Genomic DNA, 22,605 nt, shown 5'->3' on the forward strand with positions numbered 1-22,605 from the left:
TTACTCTCAGCGGAGAGGTGGACAGTTTGCCTCCTGAGTTTAATCGGGACTTGTATTACAACAACAACAACTTGCATTTATATAGCACCTTTAACGTCCCAGGGCGCTTCACAGATTCACAAAATTTGACAGCGAGCCGCACAAGGAGATATTAGGACAGGTGACCAAAACCTTGGTCGAAGAGGTCGGTTTTAAGGAGCATCTTAAAGGAGGAAAGGGAGGTAGAGGGGTTTAGGGAGGGAATTCCAGAGCTTAGGGCCCAGGCGGCTGAAGGCAGGCCGCCACTGTAATAGTGCTACTCTGTAATTTAAAAGGAATATTGCAGATAGTTGTGGTCTATATCTCTTCCCTCCCACTGGAGTGGAACCGAGTCAATCCCCATTTGGCAGACTCATTAACCTGCTACCTGAGCCATACAGTAATCCGTGGCTCATTGACGGAACCTGGATAGGCAGCCTATCGCTAGGGGCTGGGCTCCTACCTATTCAGCACCCCGTAACCCTGCAGGCCAATGTCTGAACAGATATGATGGTCCAAGTTAACAAAGCCGTAAGACGAGCAAACAAAGCACTGGGGTTAATTTCTAGGGCAATAGAATTCAATAGCAGAGAAGTTATGTTAATCTTATATAGAACATTGGTTAGCCCACACTTGGGACTACTGTGCACAGTTCTGCTCTCCATATTACAAAAAAGATACAGAGGCACAGGAGAGAGTGCGAAAAAAGGTTTATAAGGATGATACCAGAACTGAGGGGGTACAACTAGCAGGAAGGGCCGAACAGGCTGGGGCGAAGAGAAGGCTAAGAGGTGACCTAAGAGAGGTATTTAAAATTATGAAGGGGTTTGATAGGGTAGATGCAGAGAAGGTGTTTTCACTTTCCAAAACTAGGGGTCATAAATATAAGATAGTCACTAATAAATCCAGTAGGGAATTCAGAAGAAACTTCTTTACCCAGAGAGTGATTAGAATGTAGAACTTGTTACCACAGGGAGTAGTTGAGGTGAGTAGCACAGATGCATTTAAGGGGAAGCTAGATAAACACACGAGGGAGAAAGGAATAGAAGGATATGCTGATAGGGTGAGATGAAGTAAGGTAGGAGGCTCGTGTGGAGCAGAAACACTGGCATGTACCTGTCGGGCCGAATGGCCTGTTTCTGTGCTGTACATTCTATGTAAAATGGACAAGCAGCAAAAAGCTTACCAGTGCTGAAAAGCTGCATAGCTTTAGCCTGTTAAATTTCAGCAGTACTTCCAACACATGTGCTGGAGTCCCTGAGCCTTAGCTCTTGCCAACTTGCTCCTGCATTTGCCAGGTTTATATAAGTGGGATGTGTCCCTATGGGGAGACAGTAAGCGCTCCATACAAGCCAAGCATAAACTACCTGTAGTTTGGCTCGGGAGACTCTTGGGCAGCGACAGGTTTCTACACATGTCGGATAACCAGCTGATGAATGAAAATAAATAAACCCCTCGTGCTGTCCAGGAAAACAAACCTTTCACTTCCTCACCAGCCACTGGGATAACTTGATGGTAAACTCATCCAGTACCCAGAATGGACTGTTAGATTACAGCAGTGGTGTCCATAGGATAGCCCGGGACCGCTAGTGGCCTGTCTCCACTTTACTTGTAGCCTGAAGCAGACTTGCTGCTCTCTTGTGCCTATGTCATCTATTCATGGTCTGCTGGTTTTTATCGCCCCGCCCTCGGCGGCCGTGCCTTCAGCTGCCTGGGCCCCAAGCTCTGGAATTCCCATCCTAAACCACTCTGTCTCTCTCCTCCTTCAAGTCTCTCCTTAAAACCTACCGGGTGAGCGGGACTTATTGCGGGTTAGGACACGGGGCAGCAGGGTTCTGGATGAGCTCAAGTTTATGGAGGGCGCAAGGTGGGAGGCCGGCCAGGGGAGGGTTGGGACAGTTGAGTGCAGAGGTAACAAAGGCATGGATGAGGGGGTTCAGCAGCAGATGAGCTGAGGTAGGGGCGGAGACGGGCGATGTTACAGAGGTGGAAACAAGTTGCTACAGCGTTCTTGAGGGAGGCAAGGCGCCGGTTAAGACCGTGACGGCGAGGTAATGATCGACACTATATGTTATTCTGGCATGGTTACTGTGCACAGTTTTGGTCTCCTTATCTAAGGAAGGATATACTTGCCTTGGAGGCGGTGCAACGAAGGTTCACTAGATTGATTCCTGGGATGAGAGGGCTGTCCTATGATGAGAGATTGTGTAGAATGGGCCTATACCCTCTGGAGTTTAGAAGAATGAGAGGTGATCCCACTGAAACATATAAGATTCTGAAGAGGGATTGACAGGGTAGATGCTGAGAGGTTGTTTCCCCTGGCTGGGGAGTCTAGAACCAGGGGTCACAGTCTCAGGATAAGGGGTCGGCCATTTAAGACTGAGATGAGGAGGAATTTCTTCACTCAGAGGGTGGTGAATCTTTGGAATTCTCTGCCCCAGGGGGCTGTGGAGGCTCAGTCATTGAGTATATTCAAGGCTGAGATCGATAGATTTTTGGGCTCGCGGGGAATCAAGGGATACGGAGATGGGGCGGGAAAGTGGAGTTGAGGTCGATGATCAGCCATGATCTTATTGAATGGAGGAGCAGGCTCGAGGGGCCGTCTGGCCTACTCCTGCTCCTCTTTCTTATGTTCGTCACGTCAGGATGGCCTTGTCATGGCAATCCCTTTCTAAGTTGAAATCCCAGACAGCAGCATCATGTGCCAGCATCATCGACAGGCATCTTTAAGGATTCAAGTCAGTGCACACAGTTTGTAGCATCTGAATCAAAGTCTAACTGGGGACTCTATTTAATGATCAGTTTTTACCATCTGTTCTTTTAGTGGTACTTGAAAGGGATTCATAAATTTTACAGGGAGGCGCGCAGGGAGCAGAAGATTGAACCTTTGTGCCTGTCCCGGAATACTTCCTATAATTAACAAAACTTGTACTGACTGGCTGAGTTCCAATTAGAGCGATGGGGGAAGAAACGCCACAAATACTAGAAATATGGGCCGACTGCTGCTGGAGCGGTGCATCTCGCGACGTACCCCGTTAGTCAGACTTTCTTCTGCAACCTTCAGCTCAGATTTTTTTTTTTTGCGCCGTAACCAATGCTCCCTGTAAAAAAATTTTTGTTGGTGCGCCATCTGTTCAAATTTTCGCGCATGCACGGTTTCCCCGCGCTAAAACCTCCAGACCGCGGCGCAGTCGCGCAGCTTAGCGGGAACGTTGGTCGTAAGTTGCTGGAAGTGCGAGCTGATAACGGGGCCATCTGAGACCTCAGCAAACGATGGGACCAACAGTCCACCTCCACCTGTATAAATGATCTAGACGAGGGAACTAGATGTAATATCTCCAAGTTTGCAGACGACACAAAGCTGGGTGGGTGTGTGTGCTGTGAGGAGGATGCAGAGAAACTCCTGTATGATTTGGACAGGTTGGCTGATTGGGCAGATGCAGTATAATGTGGATAAATGCGAGGTTATCCACTTTGGTGCCAAAATCAGGAAGGCAGATTATTATCTGAACGGCAATAGATTGGGAGAAGGGGAAGTGCAACGAGACCTGGGTGTCCTTGTGCACCAGTCGCTGAAGGTAAGCATGCAGGTGCAGCAGGCGGTTAAGAAGGCAAATGGTATGTTGGCCTTCGTAGCGAGAGGGTTCGAGTACAGGAACAAGGATGTCTTGCTGCAGTTGTACAGGGCCTTGGTGAGACCACACCTTGAGTATTGTGTGCAGTTTTGGTTGCCTTATCTGAGGAAGGATGTTCTTGCCATGGAAGGAGTGCAGCGAAGATTCACCAGACTGATACCTGGGATGGCAGGAATGTAGTATGAGGAGAGATTGGGTCAATTGGGCTTATACTCGCTGGAGTTTAGAAGAATGAGAGGGGATCTCATTGAAACTTATAAAATTCTAACAGGACTAGACAGACTAGATGCAGGAAGGATGTTCCCGATGGCGGGGGAGTCCAGAACCAGGGGTCACAGTCTAAGGATAAGGGGTAAGCCATTTAGGACAGAGATGAGGAGGAATTTCTTCACCCAGAGAGTGGTGAACCTGTGGAATTCTCTACCACAGAAGGCAGTTGAGGCCAATTCATTAAATATATTCAAGAAGGTGTTGGATATATATCTTAAGGCTAAAGGGATCAAGGGGTATGGGGAGAAAGCAGGGACAGGGTACTGAATTTGGATGATCAGCCATGATCGCATTGAATGGCGGAGCAGGCTCGAGGGGCCGAATGGCCTACTCCTGCTCCTATCTTCTATGTTTCTAGGTTTCTATGTTAACCCATGAGATTTAAAGACTGAGAAAGAAACAAGAGGAACGACAGAGAAAATAAAAGAGCGAGTTACAGTCAAATCAGGTACAGAATGAGGAAGAGAGTGAGGGAAAGAAAGATTGGATTGAGAGAGATAAAAAAAGAGACAGAAAGGAAAAGTACGAAATAAATATAAAAAGTTATAATTTGACATTTTAAAAAATCTCTAAGATTAATTTACCACCTGAAGGAATGAGACGCTACAGTTTAACTCGTTCAATTTCTGGGTTGCAGATACGGATTGGCATTGCATTAACAATCACGTCATTAAAAAGACTTAACTCTCTGCGGCAAGTCTAATGGGAATTATACATACATAGAGATAGGAACAGGAGTAGGCCATTCGGCCCTTCGAGCCTGCTCCGCCATTCAATGAGATCATGGCTGATCTTCGTCTGAGATCTTAGCTGATCTTACCAGTTCAGTACCCCGTCCCCGCCTTTTCTCCGTAACCCTTAATCCCCTTAGCCTTCAGAAATATATCCAATTCTCTCTTGAAAATATTTATTGAATTAGCCTTCACAGCCCTCTGTGGCAGGGAATTCCACAGGCTCACCACTCTTTGAGTGAAGAAATTCTTCCTCATCTCTGTTTTAAATGATTTGCCCGCTATTTTTAGACTGTGGCCCCTGGTTCTGTGCTCCCCTGCCATTGGAAACATTCTCTCTGAATTCAGCCTGTCCAGGCCTGCCATAATTTTATATGTTTCGATGAGATCCCCTCTCAATCTTCTAAACTCCAGTGAGTACAAGCCCAAACTATTCAATCTCTCCTCGTAGGTCATTCCCGCCATTCCAGGTATCAGCCTGGTGAATCGCCGCTGCACTCTTTCCATGGCAAGAACATCCTTCCGCAGATGGGGCGACCAAAACTGTACACAATACTCCAGATGCGGTCTCACCAGCACCTTGTACAGCTGTAGTAAGGTATCCCTATTCCTATACTCGAACCCCCTTGATATGAAGGCCAACATACCATTTGCCTTCTTAATCGCCTGTTGCACCTGCATGCTCTCCTTCAGTGACTGGTGCACAAGAACACCCAGGTCCCTCTGCACTTCCCCATCTCCCAATCTATTGCCATTTAGATAATAATCTACCCTCCTGTTTTTACCCCCAAAGTGGATAACCTCGCATTTATCCACATTATAGTGCATCTGCCACGTATCCGCCCATTCCCCCAACCTGTCCAAATCGCACTGTAGCCTCCTGACATCCTCATCAGAGCCCACCCCTCCTCCTAGTTTAGTGTCGTCAGCGAATTTGGAAATATTGCATCCAATTCCCTGATCCAGATCATTTATATATATTGTGAACAGCTGGGGTCCCAGGACAGATCCTTGCGGCACCCCGCTGGTCACTGCCTGCCACTCCGAAAACGAGCCGTTTATTCCAACTCTCTGTTTTCTATCCGCCAGCCAGTTCTCTATCCACGTTAATACTTTGCCCCCAATCCCATGAGCCTTAATTTTGCATGATAATCTTTTGTGTGGAACCTTATCGAAGGCTTTCTGGAAGTCAAGGTACACCACATCCACTGGCTCTCCCCCATCTATTTTACCAGTTACTTCCTCAAAAAATTCCAGCAGATTAGTCAAACACGATTTACCCTTTGTAAATCCATGTTGACTCTGTCCGATCCTTTCCCCATTTGTCAAGTGCTCCGCTATTTTATCCTTAATAATGGACTCTAGCATTTTGCCCACAACCGATGTAAGGCTTACTGGTCTATAATTCCCTGCTTTCTCTCTACCCCCCTTTTTAAATATTGGGGTAACATTAGCTACCCTCCAATCCACGGGTACTGTTCCCGAGTCAATGGAGTTCCGGAAGATGATCCTTAGAGCATCTGCTATCTCCAGGGCCACCTCCTTAAGTACCCTAGGATGTAGTTTATCAGGCCCCGGGGATTTGTCGGCCTTCAGTCCCCTCAACTTACCCAACACCATATCCCTAGAGATACTAATTTCTGTCAGCTCCTCCCTCTCATTAGTCCCTATGTTTGCCGATATTCCTGGGAGGTTATTTGTGTCCTCCTTTGTGAATACAGAACCAAAGTATGAGTTTAATTGGTCTGCCATTTCCTTATTCTCCATTATATATTCTCCCGAATCGGACTGCAAGGGACCGACTTGGGATTTTACCAGTCTTTTCCTCCTGATATACCGATAAAAGCTTTTGCAGTCTGTCTTTATGTTTGCTGCAAGTTTACTTTCGTATTCTATTTTCCCCTTCCTGATTAATCCCTTTGTCCTCTTTTGCTGTATCCTGTACTGCCCCCAATCTTCCAGTCTGGTGCTTTTTTTTGCCAGTTGATATGCCCTTTTTTTTGATTTTATGCTGTCCCTAATTTCCCTCGTTATCCACGGTTGAGCCACCTTTTTAGGTTTATTTTTATGCCAAACCGGTATAAACATGTTCTGGAATTCTTCCATTCTATCTTTGAATGCTTGCCATTGTCTATCCACTGTCAATCCCCCCAGAAACACCACCCAATCAATCTTACCCAATTCCCGTCTCATACCCTCGTAATTCCCTTTATTTAAGTTCTGGACCTTAGTCTCTGATTCAATTTCCTCACTCTCCATCTCGACTGAGAGCTCGATCATATTATGATCGCTCTGACCCAAGGGGCCTCGTACAAGAAGATTGTTGATAAGTCCCTTCTCATTGCACAATACCCAGTCTAAAATGGCCTGATCTCGAGTCGGCTCCTCGACATATTGGTCCAGATAACCGTCCCGAAAACATTCCAGGAATTCCTCCTCCTCAGAATTTTTACTAATTTGGGTAGTCCAATCAATATGTAAATTAAAGTCACCCATGATGATGTGCATAATGTGCAAATCCAGCAAGCTCATCAAAATAACGAAGCAGCTGATGGTGAGAAGCCGTTTATGGGATGGTTTACCACATTAAAGGTGGTACAGGAAACTCTTTTTTATCCGGCACTGACGGGACCGGCGTGGTGCCGCTTTATCAAAAAGTCCGGATTACAGAGAGGTATAGTAAAAAGTACGAGAGCTCCGTACACAGCAACAAATCCAGGCGTCCCTGTTGCTTAGCAACAGGTGCAGGAACCCCGGCCACAAGATCCAGGCGTCCCTGTTGCTTAGCAACAGGTGCAGAAACCCCTGGTTACACTGCCACAGATCCAGGAACGGCCACTAATATGAAGTAAAACTTACCTGAACCTACTCCTGAATTTTGCCGGTTAACAGAGATTTCCGGTTATTTAGGTGCCGGTAAATCGAGAGTTTCCTGTATATAAATGCAAGTTGTTGTTGTTGGTCAGTGACTGTCAGCAGGATATTCAACCACATGGAGCTTCACAACAGAGCCGCATTTGTGTCCACGTGCATACACTCTCCAGCAGCGGGTCATTAGATCGCAGCCAGGAGTGGGAACTTGGCTTAATTTTTCTCTTCTGTAGCCTGATAGCGCTCGGGCTGTGCTTGTAGTGCCCCGACCATCGCCAGATGAGTTCACTCAGCACAGCACTGATCAGATTGAACCTGGGACCCTCTCAGTACCAAACAAGCTCGACACCATTCAGGACCAAGCAGCCCGCTTGACTGGCACCCTATCCACCGCAGTAAACATTTACCCCCTCCACCACCGGCGCACAGTGGCTGCAGTGTGTACCATCTACAAGGGGACAGACAAGATAAACATCAATTTGTTTAACATTGTCACAAGCCTCCCAAACCCGCGACCTCTACCACCTAGAAGGACAAGGGCAGCAGGAGCACGGGAACACCATCACCTCTAATACACCATCCTGACTTGGAAAGATATCTGCTGTTTCTTCATCGTCGCTGGGTCAAAATCCTGGAACTCCCTCCCTAACAGCACTGTGGGAGTACCTTCACCACACGGGCTGCAGCGGTTCAAGAAGGCGGCTCACCACCACCTTCTCGAGGGCAATTAGGGACGGGCAATAAATGCTGGCCTTACCAGCGATGCCCACATCCTCTGAATGAATTTAAAAGAAACACTAGAAGCTGCAGTTACTAACAGCCACGAGGGAGCTCTGTACAAGTCACTGCCAGGCACCGCAGGTAACAGCGTGACTGAAGAGATAATATGGGGAGTGGAGAAGGAAAGATAAGAATTTAATACACCAGGCTATTTTTATACAGGAGCCTTTATACTCTGAAGCAGGGACATAGGTTTAAGATTTCAAATTTAGCACTCAAACACTGCAAAATGTAAATCTCTGACAATTAAACTGCAGAACGCATGAGGAAAGTTTATTAAACTGTTACTGCGACGAGCAGTGCCGACACGAAGGATGGCTTTGCGCTTCAAAAGGAGAAATGGCCTCACCTGCTGACAGTGCGAAAGGACCAGGTTCAGTACTTCCAGTGTCAGACGCACTGCCTCCGGGTCAGCTGTCCTGAGAGTGGTGCAAAGGGCTGAAAATACGCCTGCTTGTTGCAGCAGCTTCTCGCAGTACGCAGGCCCCATCTCCGCAACGTTAGCCAACAGCATCAGAACCTGCGTTAAGCACGCACATACACACAAGTGTTAAGGCGACATTAAGGCTGCATAGAATTACATACAGGAAACTTTGGTTTATCCGGAGGTTGTATGTCCGGAAACCTCGATCTACCGGCAGAAATCAGGAGCCGTTTTGTTAGGTTTTTTTTCTTCTCGTGGTTTTATTTTCAACAGTCGGGCTCTGGAAAGTCTCTCTGAAGCTGTTGCTAAGCTACAGAGACACTTCCAAGGTACGGGCCGACTGTTTACAAGGTGTTGCTAAGCAACAGTGTTTGTTGTCAGATACGGAGATGAAAACCTCCGTATCTTTCAACATTAGCGCTGGTATGTCCGGAAGTTTTCATAGATCGGCATCACGCCGGTCCCGTTGGTGCCGGATATCGCAAAGTTTCCTGTAGCATGTACAGCACAGAAACAGGCCATTCGGCCCAACTGGCCCATGCCGGTGTTTATGCTCCACACCAGCCTGCTCCCATTCCTACTTCATCTTGTCCTATCACGTACTTATCTAGCTTCGCCTTAAATGCATCTGTGCTATTCACCTCAACTACTCCCTGTGGTAGCGAGTTCCACATTCTAACCACACTCTTAAGTAAAGAAGTTTCTCCTGAATTCCCTATTGGATTTACGGCAAATGGTCTGAGGACTATTGCTCGCGTGGCGGATAAGCAGCAACACGGACTAGTTGGGCCAAACTGTCTGTTTCCATGATGTAATTTCTATGTAAAGACATCAAAGATATTCAAAATGCAGTTGGGCGCGAGATTGGAAGCATTGGGGTACTGGAGGAATGAACGCTGATGGGCTGAATGATCTTTTCCTGTCCTTGACTGTTGTGTGTATATATAACCTGCACGTATACAGCGCCTTTAAATGCAGTAAAACGTCCCAAGGCGCTTCACAGCAGCGTTATCAAACAAAACGGGACGCCAACACACATAAGGAGATAATAGGACAGCTTGGTCAAAGAGGTAGGTATTGGGGAGCGTCTTAAAGGAGGAGAGAGGGGGGTTTAGGGAGAGAGTTCCACAGCTTAAGGCCGAGACGGCTGAAGGCACGGCCGCCAATTATGGAGCGATTAAAATCGTGGATGCGCAAGAGGTCAGAATTGGAGGAGCGCGGAGATCACGGAGGGAGGAGCGAGGCCATGGAGGGATTTGAAAGCAAGGATACATAAGATTTGCATTCTCGTGCGATGTCTAATCTGAATATACAGTGAGGTGCAAACTTACCAGCGTATTTATACCTCCAGAGAAAGGCATGAGCTGGAGGAAGACGGGCACCAGATTAAGGCAGAAGATGGCAGAGCAGAATTGTCCATCACCAGCTGCAGTGAACAAATATTGGACGGTTAATAACATTACTTAATTAAAAACACACATTCTGTAGACGGTTTTCACTACATGCCACACGACACCAACATAATTGAAAACAAATTTGATACGATACCAGAACTGAGGTTATAACCATCAGGAAAGGTTGAGCAGGCGGGGGCTCTTTTCTCTAGAAAAGGGAAGGCCGAGGGGTGACCTGATCGAGGTCTTTAAAATTATGAAGGGGTTCGATAGGGTAATGGGAGAGAAGATGTTTCCACTTGTGGTCGAGACCATAACTATAGGGTCATAAATATAAGATCCAAAAAGGAACTCAGGAGAAACGTCTTTCCCCAGAGAGTGGTGAGAATGTGGAACTCGCTACCACAGGGAGTGGTTGAGGCGAATAGTATCGATGCATTTAAGGGGAAGCTAGATAAACACATGAGGGAGAAAAGAATAGAAGGATATGCTGATAGGGTGAGATGAAGTAGGGGTGGGAGGAGGTTCGCGTGGAGCATAAACACTGGCATGGACCAGTTGGTACGAATGGCCTCTTTCTGTAAGTTTTATGTAATTCCATGATTTCAAACATAATCTTCAGGTGTTCAGGATAAGACCTCGCAGACTGTAATCCAGGTAGAGTGCTGAGCGCACTAAATGTTCCCAGCAATCCGTGGCAGGGCAGAGCCTGGCATCGTATGAACAATACCGCACTATAACTTCATAACCCACGTCATCGCAGCGCAAGGCGTTTTAGGGACACGAGAAGTCCAATGGACCCAACAAGCCCGTCAGTTGGCAGAGCTTCCCTCACCCGGCACGAGCTCGCTATGGGAGATGTTCAGGGGTGATGTCGGAAAGCACTTCTTCACACAAAGGGTAGCGGGAAATCTGGAACTCTCTCCCCGAAAAAGCGGTTGAGGCTTTCTTGAAAATTTCCAGACTGAGATTGATCGATTTTTTATTAGGTAAGGGATGTGGGGCTGAAGCACAGATCATAGAATCATAGAAAGTTACAGCACAGAAGGAGGCCATTCGGCCCGTCGTGCCTGTGCCGGCTCTTTGAAAGAGCCGTCGTGCTCAGTCCCCCATCCCCGCTTTTTGTCCGTAACCCTGTCAGTTCCTCATCCTCAAGAACCCGTCCGACTCCCTGTTAAAATTATTTATAGAATCCGCTTCCATCACCTTTTCAGGTCGAGATTCCAGATCCCGACAACACCGAGTGAAAAAAATTCTCCTCATCTCCCCTCTCGATCTTTTGCCCATGATTTTGAATCTTTGACCCCTGGCTATTGACCCACTCACCAGAGGGAATAGTTTTTTTTTCTATCAAAACCTCCTATCATCTTGAAAACCTCTATTAGGTCACCTCGTAACCTTCTCTGTGTCACGGAGAACAGTCCTAACTTTTCCAACCCCTCCTCGTAACTGAAGTCACTCGTCCTTGGGAACATCCAGGCCAGCCATAGTCTAGCTGAATGGTGGAACTGACTCGAGGGGCTGAATGGCCTCGTCCTGTTCCTATGTACTGAAATAAAATGCTAAATTTCATCCGAGTGCGGAGAGCACTCGTCTCAAGAATGATACACTTCACAGATATTATCTCAGAATTCTTTAAAGCTAAGGACACAGAACAGAAGCAAAATACATGCGATAGCAAAATACTGCGGATGCTGGAAATCCGAAATAACAACAGAAAACGCTGGAAAAACTCAGCAGGCCAGGGCAACATCCATGGAGAGAGAAACGGAGTTAACGTTTCAGGTCGATGACCCTTTGTCAGAACTGGAAAAAAAGCAGGAAAAGGGATAGATTTTAAAGCAAGTGGGGGCTGGGAAAAGGGGGAGGGGATGAACGAACAAAAGGGAAGGTGAGAGATAGGATAGAAAGCAGAAGAGATTAAGAGACATTGAAAGATATTCAAGGAACAAAGGATGGCGCTGGCTGAATGAAGGACAGCTGCCATGTGGGAGGGAAGAAAAAAGCCCAGACAAAAGTGTGGATTAAAAAAAAAAGGCAATAGATTGGGAGAAGGGGAAGTGCAATGAGACCTGGGTGTTCTTGTGCACCAGTCGCTGAAGGTAAGCATGCAGGTGCAGCAGGCGGTTAAGAAGGCAAATGGTATGTTGGCCTTCGTAGCGAGAGGGTTCGAGTACAGGAACAAGGATGTCTTGCTGCAGTTGTACAGGGCCTTGGTGAGACCACATCTTGAGTATTGTGTGCAGTTTTGGTCGCCTTACCTGAGGAAGGATGTTCTTGCCATGGAAGGAGTTCAGCGAAGATTCACCAGGCTGATACCTGGGATGGCAGGAATGACGTATGAGGAGAGATTGGGTCGAGTGGGCTTGTACTCGCTGGAGTTTAGAAGAATGAGAGGGTATCTCATTGAAACTTTTAAATTTCTGACAGGACTGGACAGACTAGATGCAGGAAGGATGTTCCCGATGGCGGGGGAGTCCAGAACCAGGGGTCACAGTCTAAGGATAAGGGGTAGGCCATTTAGGACTGAGATGAGGAGGAATTTCTTCACCCAGAGAGTGGTGAACCTGTGGAATTCTCCACCACAGAGGGCGGTGGAGGCCAATTCATTAAATATATTCAAGAATGAGTTGTATATATTTCTTAAGGCTAAAGGGATCAAGGGGTATGGTGAGAAGGCAGGGACAGGGTACTGAATTTGGATGATCAGCCATGATCGCATTAAATGGTGGAGCGGGCTCGAGCGGCCGAATGCCCTACTCCTGCTCCTATCTTCTATGTTTCTAAAGGAAAAATATATATATATATATATATATTGTGATAGGGGCCGATGTTATGATCTGAAATTGTTGAACTCTATGTTGAGTCCAGAGGGCTCAAAATACATGGGGATGCCGGAAATCTGAAATAAAAACAGGATCTGCTGGAAACGCTCAACAGATCTGGCAGCATCTGTGGAGAGAGAAACACCAGTTCTGATGAAAGGTCATCACCTGAAACGCTAACTCTGTTTCTCTCTCTCTCTCCATAGATGCTGCCTGACCTGCTGAATGATTCCAGCAAATCCTGTTTTTTTACTTAACGCAGAGCAGACTTGGGACTGAATAACTGCTGCGGCTGTATTCTCTGTTCACTATTTTTGACAGGGCCCAGGACTCACCGGTGAGGTTGTTGAGGAGCCAGAGGCATTCGCGAGTCACAAACGGCCGCGACTGCAGGAACCCGCGGATGAACGCGCTCAGGGCCCGCAGCACGCCGCTGTCGCGGAGCTGGGCTTTGCACTGGGCTGCTTCATCGCTCGCGATCAGGTTTCCCAAGCAACGGGCCACAGGGTAAATCAGCTGAAGCAGCAAGAGGAAAAAACGTGGGATTTAGAATTCGAGAGAGATAAATGTTCCACAACTGCGAAGGTTTTAAATCAATTGGAACAGATGGTCAGATTCTGCTTTGTCTAGATATATTCATAAAGAACATCACTTTCCACGACATATGAAATGGGATTGTATGGATCAGACAGCCTTTGTTCCTAAACCCCACTCCAGAGACTTGAGATCAAAATCCAGGCCGACACTCCCAGTGCGGTACTGAGGGAGTGCTGCACTGTCGGTGGTGCCGTCTTTCGGATGAGATTTTAAACCGAGGCACCGTCTGCCCTCCCAGGTGGATGTAAAAGATTGGCATTATTTCAGAGGAGCAGGGAAGTTCTCCCCTGTGTCCTGGGCCGATATTTATCCCTCAACCAACATCACTAAAAGAGATTTTCTTGTGTTTGTGGGAGCTTGCTGTGCACAAATTGGCTGCCATGTTTCCCTACATTACAACAGTGACAACACTTGAGAAAAAAAACTTAATTGGCTGTAAAGTGCTTTGGGAAGTCCTGAGGTTGTGAAAGGCTCTGTACAAATTCAAGTCTTCCTTCGTTTTCTATTATGCATTAGATGGACCCCCCCGCACACTTAACTGGCACTGACAATGGGCATGAGGGGATAAATTAAGGATCTCCCGGCTTTACTTACCAATTCCACGCCATCTGTTGTGCCTGAATCAACGGCTCTGCCCAATGCTAGCAGCAGTATTCCAGCTTGGTGTACAAGGCCCTGGGAGATCAGGCACTCACTGTTCACACCGCTGCAAGAGAGACGACAGAGTGTTTCCATTAACCAATCCAGGCGGGCTTTCCTTAAAGACATAGAACCGAGCTCACGGAAGTGCAGAGTAGGAGAGGGCAACTGGGCAGTAACATAGAGAGAGGGGGCAAGGCACAGCAGACCGATCAGTCCCTCAAAGAGAAAGACAGGTTAATGCCTCGGTTGTGGCCTTCCATCAGATCATATTTAGGGGCACGGGCAGGCCGGTCTAGGGGAGCGGGCGGGCCGGTCCTGGGGAGCGGGCGGGCCGGTCCTGGGGAGCGGGCGGGCCGGTCTTGGGGAGCGGGCGGGCCGGTCTAGGGGAGCGGGCGGGCCGGTCCTGGGGAGCGGGCGGGCCGGTCCTGGGGAGCGGGCGGGCCGGTCCTGGGGAGCGGGCGGGCCGGTCTAGGGGAGCGGGCGGGCCGGTCCTGGGGAGCGGGCGGGCCGGTCCAGGGGAGCGGGCGGGCAGGTCCTGGGGAGCGGGCGGGCAGGTCCTGGGGAGCGGGCGGGCAGGTCTTGGGGAGCGGGCGGGCCGGTCCTGGGGAGCGGGCGGGCCGGTCCAGGGGAGCGGGCGGGCAGGTCCTGGGGAGCGGGCGGGCCGGTCCTGGGGAGCGGGCGGGCCGGTCCAGGGGAGCGGGCGGGCAGGTCCTGGGGAGCGGGCGGGCCGGTCCTGGGGAGCGGGCGGGCCGGTCCTGGGGAGCGGGCGGGCCGGTCCAGGGGAGCGGGCGGGCCGGTCCTGGGGAGCGGGCGGGCCGGTCCAGGGGAGCGGGCGGGCCGGTCCAGGGGAGCGGGCGGGCAGGTCCTGGGGAGCGGGCGGGCCGGTCATGGGGAGCGGGCGGGCCGGTCCTGGGGAGCGGGCGGGCCGGTCCTGGGGAGCGGGCGGGCCGGTCCTGGGGAGCGGGCGGGCCGGTCCTGGGGAGCGGGCGGGCCGGTCCTGGGGAGCGGGCGGGCCGGTCCTGGGGAGCGGGCGGGCCGGTCTTGGGGAGCGGGCGGGCCGGTCCTGGGGAGCGGGCGGGCCGGTCCTGGGGAGCGGGCGGGCCGGTCCTGGGGAGCGGGCGGGCCGGTCCTGGGGAGCGGGCGGGCCGGTCTTGGGGAGCGGGCGGGCCGGTCCTGGGGAGCGGGCGGGCCGGTCCTGGGGAGCGGGCGGGCCGGTCCTGGGGAGCGGGCAGGCCGGTCCTGGGGAGCGGGCAGGCCGGTCCTGGGGAGCGGGCAGGCTGGTCTAGGGGCGCGGGCAGGCAGGTCTTTAAAACAGGGTTTCAGGCAGAAAAGCCACAAAAATGAAGGAAATGAGAATGGGGGGTTTTACATCTGGGATGATGATGAATTTGGATACGGTTTGGATAAGCCACAGTTAGAGTAGTGTGTGTAGTTTTGGTATTGTACAAGAGAAATTATATTTGAACCATAGAAAAGGTGCAATCTCGATTCATTCCGATGCTACCATGGATTGGGGGGGTATAGTTATGGTGAGAGAATTAAAAAAAACTTTGGCTATATTTGCTGGAGCAGAAAAGGGTGAGGTGGGAGGAATGGGATAGTTCTTTCAAAGAACTGGCACAGACACGATGGGCCGAATGGCCTACGACTATTATTTTAGAAGGAATCTAATAGGAGCAACGTTCCCGCTCTGTTTTTCTTCCAATGTTAAATTTTGCGGATGGACAAAATTACGGGAAACATTGAATAGGAGTATAGAAAATTATAACAGGGCTTGGGGGAAGTAAATAGCGAAAGAGTGTCTTTCACTGACTAGTGAAGGAGCCACAAGGGGGCATCAATCCAGGATAAGAGGAATGGTCTAAGATTTTCATCGCACAAAGGGTTATTAGATTATGGAACACAAGTGGCTACTGGATTTGAGTCAATAGCTATGGGTGCGATAGTGTAATGTGGCCATGTTATTGGACTCGTCATCGAAAGTCTTTGGACTAATAATCCAAAGAATGCCAGTTCAAATCGCACCACGGGTAGTTGGAGAATTTTAATTCAGTTTAAATAAATCTGGAAATCAAAAGCTGCTCGCAGATGTGGTTCACTAGAGATGAGGAGGAATTTCTTCACCCAGAGAGTGGTGAACCTGTGGAATTCTCTACCACACAAGGCAGTTGAGGCCAACTTATTAAATATATTCAAGAAGGAGTTGGATATATTTCTTAAGGCTAAAGGGATCAAGGGATATGGGGAGAAGGCAGGGACCGGGTACTGAATTTGGATGATCAACCATGATCTCATTGAATGGTGGAGCACGCTCGAGGGGCCGAATGGCCTACTCCTGCTCCTATCTTCTATGTTTCTATATCCTTATCTGGTCTGGGCCTGTGTGTGACTCCAGTCCCCCTCCAACATGGTTGATTTTACTGCCACTCTGAAGTGGCCCAGCAAGTCGCTCGGTTGCTTCAAAGAATATCACGCGGAGTGCGGCGGTTCAAAGAAGGCGGCCCACCATCATCTTCACAGTAAAAGTGACCGTGAAGCTGTCGGAATGTCGTCAAAAACCCATCTGGTTCACTGATGTCCTTTGAGGGAAGGAAACCTGCCGTCCTTACCCGGTCTGGGCCAACGCGGGACTCCAGTCCCCCGCCCGACGCGGGACTCCAGCCCCACACCCGACGCGGGACTCCAGCCCCACACCCGACGCGGGACTCCAGCCCCCCACCCGACGCGGGACTCCAGTCCCCCACCCGACGCGGGACTCCAGTCCCCCACCCGACGCGGGACTCCAGTCCCCCACCCGACGCGGGACTCCAGCCCCACACCCGACGCGGGACTCCAGTCCCCCACCCGACGCGGGACTCCAGCCCCACACCCGACGCGGGACTCCAGCCCCACACCCGACGCGGGACTCCAGCCCCACACCCGACGCGGGACTCCAGTCCCCCACCCGACGCGGTTTACTCTTAACTGCCCACTGAAGTGGCCCAGCGAGACATTCAGTTGTACAGGGCTGCTAGGGGATGGGCAATAGATGCCAGCCTCATCAGTGACGCCCACATCCTGAGAATGAATTTTTAAAAATCACACATTTGAAAAAAATGAAAAGGTGTATAAAATTATGAGGGGCCTAGATAGAGTGGATAGGAAGGACCTATTTCCCTTAGCAGAGAGGTCAATAACCAGGGGGCATAGATTTAAAGTAATTGGTAGAAGGATTAGAGGGGAGTTGAGGAGAACTTTTTCACCCAGAGGGTGGTGGGGGTCTGGAACTCACTGCCTGAAAGGGTGGTAGAGCCAGAAACCCTCATCACATTTAAAAAGTACTTGGATATGCACTTGAAGTGCCGTAACCCACAGGGCTACGGACCAAGAGCTGGAAAGTGGGATTAGGCTGGAGAGCTCTTTTTTCAGCCGGCACACACTGTAAGAATTCGCAATAATTTACAGTTCTGAAGATCAATTTTTTTGATTAAAGAATCCCTGGGCGTTGTGCTTTTAAATTTCCAGGGATAAAAATGGCTGTCACCACATGGCCGAAGACAAAGGACAATGCTTTGTTTACAAAGCAATTGAATGCTATTAGCATTTGTTTGTATATCGAGTGGATACATCTAAACTGCAGAAGAGACTTTTGTATCTTGAATGGGATCCGTTTAAGAACTGAATGGGTTTCTAAATCACCCAGCATTCTAGACAATAGAGCGGTTGTATTTCCCTTTTGTTTGAGCCCAGGGAGCTCCGGAAGACACATTAACCCAATCTAACCACTCTGAGTTAGCCAATCACAGCTTTCTCTTGTGTAGTGGACCCTTTGGGCGGGGAATTTTGCACACAGCCCTTGCAGGGCAGAATGGCAGGACCTCACCAGGTATATAGATAGCTGCTGAGAAGCTATCTCTCTCTTGACTTCCTGGGACCACAGGTGAGCCTCTCTCTCTCTCTCTCTCTCACTTCGCTGGACCACATGTGAGCAGAGTTTCTGACTCCTCAACAAGGCAAGCTAGTTAAGGAGTTTGGGGGATGGTAATTTAAGGGGATATTGCTAAGATTGTTTAACCAACATTGTAGTCACTTACCCCTCGTTTTTGCCGTCTGCCTTACCCCATTTTAAGCAATTTTACTGTAATTACTGTGTGCGTGTGGGATAGTTTGATATTTTGATTATAGTTTCTTTTAGTTAATAAAACTTGATTTTTTTCTCTCATCCAAACTACGTGTCTGTTTTAATATCAATAATTATAAGCCCTGCAGTCAGGACTGGAAGGTGGGGTAGCGATTCGAAACCGCTGTTTTAAAATTGGTTTTATTTGTAAATCGGTCTGAGTGCAGGCAAAGGCTGCAAGACCAGGAAAATTACTTTAAACCAGTTTAAAGAAGCCCCCAACCCTTACAACACAATGGGCCGAATGGCCTCTTTCTGTGCCGTAAATTTCTATGATTCTATGAAAAGGCAAAGGGGATGGGATTAGAGCAGAGAGCTGCGATGGGGACTTTGCACCGACACTGGGGCGACGTGTTGAAGATTCAATGATACTGGTACTGCGATTCCGAGTCAGCAGGGTAAAGGAGGTCAGTGAGTGGGACCAGGGTGTCCGCACCCAGTCGAAAAGACTACAGGCTTTGTTACCTACTCACGATGTAATGCAGACACCAGGCGCATTCCACAGCTGTCTGCAGCCCAAATTCAGAATCCAGATCCAACAAACGGATCAAGTGCGGAGTCACACTGGCTTCCAGAACAGCACTGCCGAAAAAAAAATACAGATTAGCGACAGAAGGAAAAAGAGACCGTGAAAGGCAAAAACAGGAATTGCTGGAAATCCAATTATGTTCCCTGTAATTGTTTTTGGGATGCGCGGCCCCTTTAAGTGGCTGCGTGGCCCAATCAAATTATCACGCAGGCACAGTTATTCCGATCGAAAAGCCAGCGGCGACTCTCACGGGAGCTCCAGACTGCAGCGCAAAGGGAACATTGACTGGGACAGCATCCGATAGAATGAGTGTGCATTTATATAGCGCCAATGAAGTACTTCTGAAGCGTAGTCACTGTCGTAATGTAGGAAACGCAGCAGCCAATTTGCGCACAGCAAGCTCCCACAAACAACAACGTCATAAATGATCAGATCACCTGTTTCAGTGATGTTGGTTGAGGGATAAATATTGGGCTAGGACACCGGGGAGAACTCCCCTGCTCTTCTTCGAAATAGTGGCCGTGGGCTTTTGTACGTCCGAGGGGGCAGCCGGGGGGGTCGGTTTAACGTCTCATCTGAAGGACGGCACCTCTGACAGTGCAGCGCCGAAATGTCAGCCTAGATGATGTCCTCAAGGTGGGACTTGAACCCACGACCTTCTGATTCAGAGACGAGGTAGCGAACGAGAAAAGACCTATTTATAGTGAGACTCTTCAACAGAACTGATGGATCATACCTGAAATGTTAACCAGTGTTTAGAAACATAGAAACATAGAAGATAGGAGCAGGAGTCGGCCATTCGGCCCCTCGAGCCTGCTCCGCCATTCAACGAGATCATGGCTGATCATCCAAACTCAGTTCCCTGTCCCTGCCTTCTCCCCATATTCCCTTGATCTCTTTAGCCTTAAGAAATATATCTAACTCCTAACTAATGAATTGGCCTCCACTGCTTTCTGTGGTAGAGAATTCCACAGGTTCACCACTCTCTGGGTGAAGAAATTCCTCCTCATCTCAGTCCTAAATGGCTTACCCCTTATCTTTAGACTGTGACCCCTGGTTCTGGACTCCCCCGACCATCGGGAACATCCTTCCTGCATCTAGTCTGTCCAGTCCTGTCAGAATTTTATAAGTTTCAATGAGATCCCCTCTCATTCTTCTAAACTCCAGCGAGTATAAGCCCAATCGACCCAATCTCTCCTCATACGTCATTCCTGCCATCCCAGGTATCAGTCTGGTGAATCTTCGCTGCACTCCCTCCATGGCAAGAACGTCCTTCCTCAGATAAGGCGACCAAAACTGCACACAATACTCAAGGTGTGGTCTCACCAAGGCCCTGTACAACTGCAGCAAGACATCCTTGTTCCTGTACTCGAACCCTCTCGCTATGAAGGCCAACATACCATTTGCCTTCTTAACCGCCTGCTGCACCTGCATGCTTACCTTCAGCGACTGGTGCACAAGGACACCCAGGTCTCGTTGCACTTCCCCTTCTCCCAATCTATTGCCGTTCAGATAATAATCTGCCTTCCTGTTTTTGCCACCAAAGTGGATAACCTCGCATTTATCCACATTATACTGCATCTGCCATGCTTCTGTCCAATCACCCAACCTGCCCAAATCATACTGGAGTTTCTCGGCATCCTCCGTTTCAATGCAGACCAGAGCCCTTGTTAAATGATTAAAAACGGCCTGGTTTTTGTTCGAGCACTTTTATTATTGGAGGTGCCTGTTGGAACCTCTGTTATTTAGACGGTGCACTATCACCATCTAGTGACAGGAAGTCAGCATGGAAGCTAAATGACAAGAACTCATTCCAACCGAAAAGCAAAAAAGAAACTGCAAATGCTGAAAAGAAACGAGAAATGGCTGAAAATACACAACAGGTCAGTCAGTATTTGTAAAGAGAAAAGACGGGTTAACATTTTTGCTATGTATCATTTATCAGAACTGAAGATCAAGAGATAATGAATAAACGGACTTGCATTTATATAGCGCCTTTCACGACCTCAGGATGTTACAGCCAGTGAAGTACTTTTTGGAATGTAGTCACTGTCGTAATGTAGGAAACGCAGCAGCCAATTTGTGCACAGCAAGCTCCCACAAACAGCAATCTGATAATGACCAGATACAGGAAACTCTTGGGTATCCGGCACCGACGGGACCGGCGTGTTGCCGGTTGATTAAAAATGCTAGATGACGGAGAGGGTTATCTACCAAGGCTATTTTTAACAAACAAAAAAATTCAAGAAATGTGCAGTATGCAGTAATTGGGTGCTCGCCTACACCGCGGGAGAGTCAGACTCCTGTTATTGAGGTGTTCCAACCTCCAACAGCGCCAAGAAGCCGAGTAGTGGCAGTTTGGAAAACTACCCCCACTGACTAACTCGGCCACCACGGGAGACTCGGACTCAGACTCGGCAACATTTCCGGTTATTGAGGTGTTGTTTTCGGAGTGAGAATTTTGCCAGTTAATAGAGAATTCCAGATATTTAGGTGCTGTTTAAACGAGAGTTTCCTGTAATCTGTTTTAGTAATCTTGATTGAGGGATAAATATTGTCCAGGACCCTTCCCTTCATCGAAATAGTGCCATGGGATCTCATATTCTATGTGAAAAATTGTCTACTGTTTGTAAGGAACACTGTACAATGACTTTACACTGACTCAAAGCCTCTGCTCTCCTGCAATGCCTCCATGCTCTTTGCACAGACAGATCTCTAATGTGAGCTAAAGTCAAGCATGAACTGGGGGGAGTGCAGCGAGCTCGGGAGGAACAGGTGACTTTGGACCTATGGTTCCTCACGCCATCTCTGAGGGCAGACGGGGCCTCGGTTTAACGTCTCATGTGAAAGACGGCTCCTCCGACAGTGCGGCGCTCCCTCAGTACTGCACTGGAGTGTCAGCCTAGATTTTGCACTCAGGTCTTTGGAGCGGGGGCTTGAACCCACAACCTTCTGACTCAGAGGTGAGGGTGCTGCCCACTGAGCCACGGCTGACACCTTATGGCTGTCAGCATAAGCAGTCATTTTAATAACGCTGGAAAAAAGGGGGGGGAAGAGAAACAAGACAAACTCCAATCACGGAGAGGGAGTTAATTGGTTGAATGACCCGCAAATGCCTCAATAGAGTATAGAGGAGGTCATCAGTGAGATGATGGAATGATTTAAAAAATTTTTTAAACTGGCATATCATTGAAGAATAAAAAGGCACGAGACCGGCCCACCCAAATAAAAAGAAAAAAGGGAAGAGGGAAAGTAAAAATAAACACAAATGCAGCAAAGGCTACATTTATGGCTGATCGCTGGTTGCGCTGAGAAGAGGCCGCGGGTCAGTCGTTGGTCAGTGGGCAGCACTCTCGCCTCTGAGTCAGAGGTTTGTGGGTTCAAGGCCCGCTCCAGAGACTTGAGCACAAATTCTCTGCTGACACTCCAGTGCAGTACTGAGGGAGCGCTGCACTGTCAGAGGTACTGTCTTATGAATGAGACGTTAAACCGAGGATCCGTCTGCTCTCTTTGGTGGACATAAAAGATCCCATGGCACTATTTCGAAGAAGGGCAGGGGAGATTAATATTTATCTCTCAAGCAACATAACAAAAACAGATTTATCCGGTCATTATCACATTGCTGTTTGTGGGAGCTTGCTGTGCGCAAATTGGCTGCCGCGTTTCCCACATTACAACAGTGACTCCACTTCAAAAATACTTCATTGGCTGTAAAGCGCTTTGGGATGTC

General features: G+C 48.8%; 1 protein-coding gene across 2 annotated transcripts in view; it reads right to left on the reverse strand.

Moving 5' to 3' along the window:
- tmco6 (transmembrane and coiled-coil domains 6) overlaps positions 1–22,605 on the reverse strand; it is a 47,635-nt gene that overhangs the window by 6,291 nt on the left and 18,739 nt on the right. For both annotated transcript variants that reach the window (XR_015079406.1, XM_085995997.1), the window contains exons 7-11: positions 18,812–18,928; positions 14,140–14,251; positions 13,284–13,464; positions 10,061–10,155; positions 8,655–8,825 (exon numbers count right to left, since the gene is read on the reverse strand). Coding sequence is in view for 1 of the 2 variants with exons in the window: in XM_085995997.1 (XP_085852123.1) it covers positions 8,655–8,825; positions 10,061–10,155; positions 13,284–13,464; positions 14,140–14,251; positions 18,812–18,928 (676 nt within the window). In the remaining variant the exon portion in view is untranslated. The remainder of the gene's footprint in view (positions 1–8,654; positions 8,826–10,060; positions 10,156–13,283; positions 13,465–14,139; positions 14,252–18,811; positions 18,929–22,605) is intronic.

Source organism: Somniosus microcephalus, chromosome 8 (assembly GCF_052327205.1).
Source record: "Somniosus microcephalus isolate GS21.2 chromosome 8, FLI_Smic_1.0, whole genome shotgun sequence".
Classification (NCBI taxonomy): domain Eukaryota; kingdom Metazoa; phylum Chordata; class Chondrichthyes; order Squaliformes; family Somniosidae; genus Somniosus; species Somniosus microcephalus.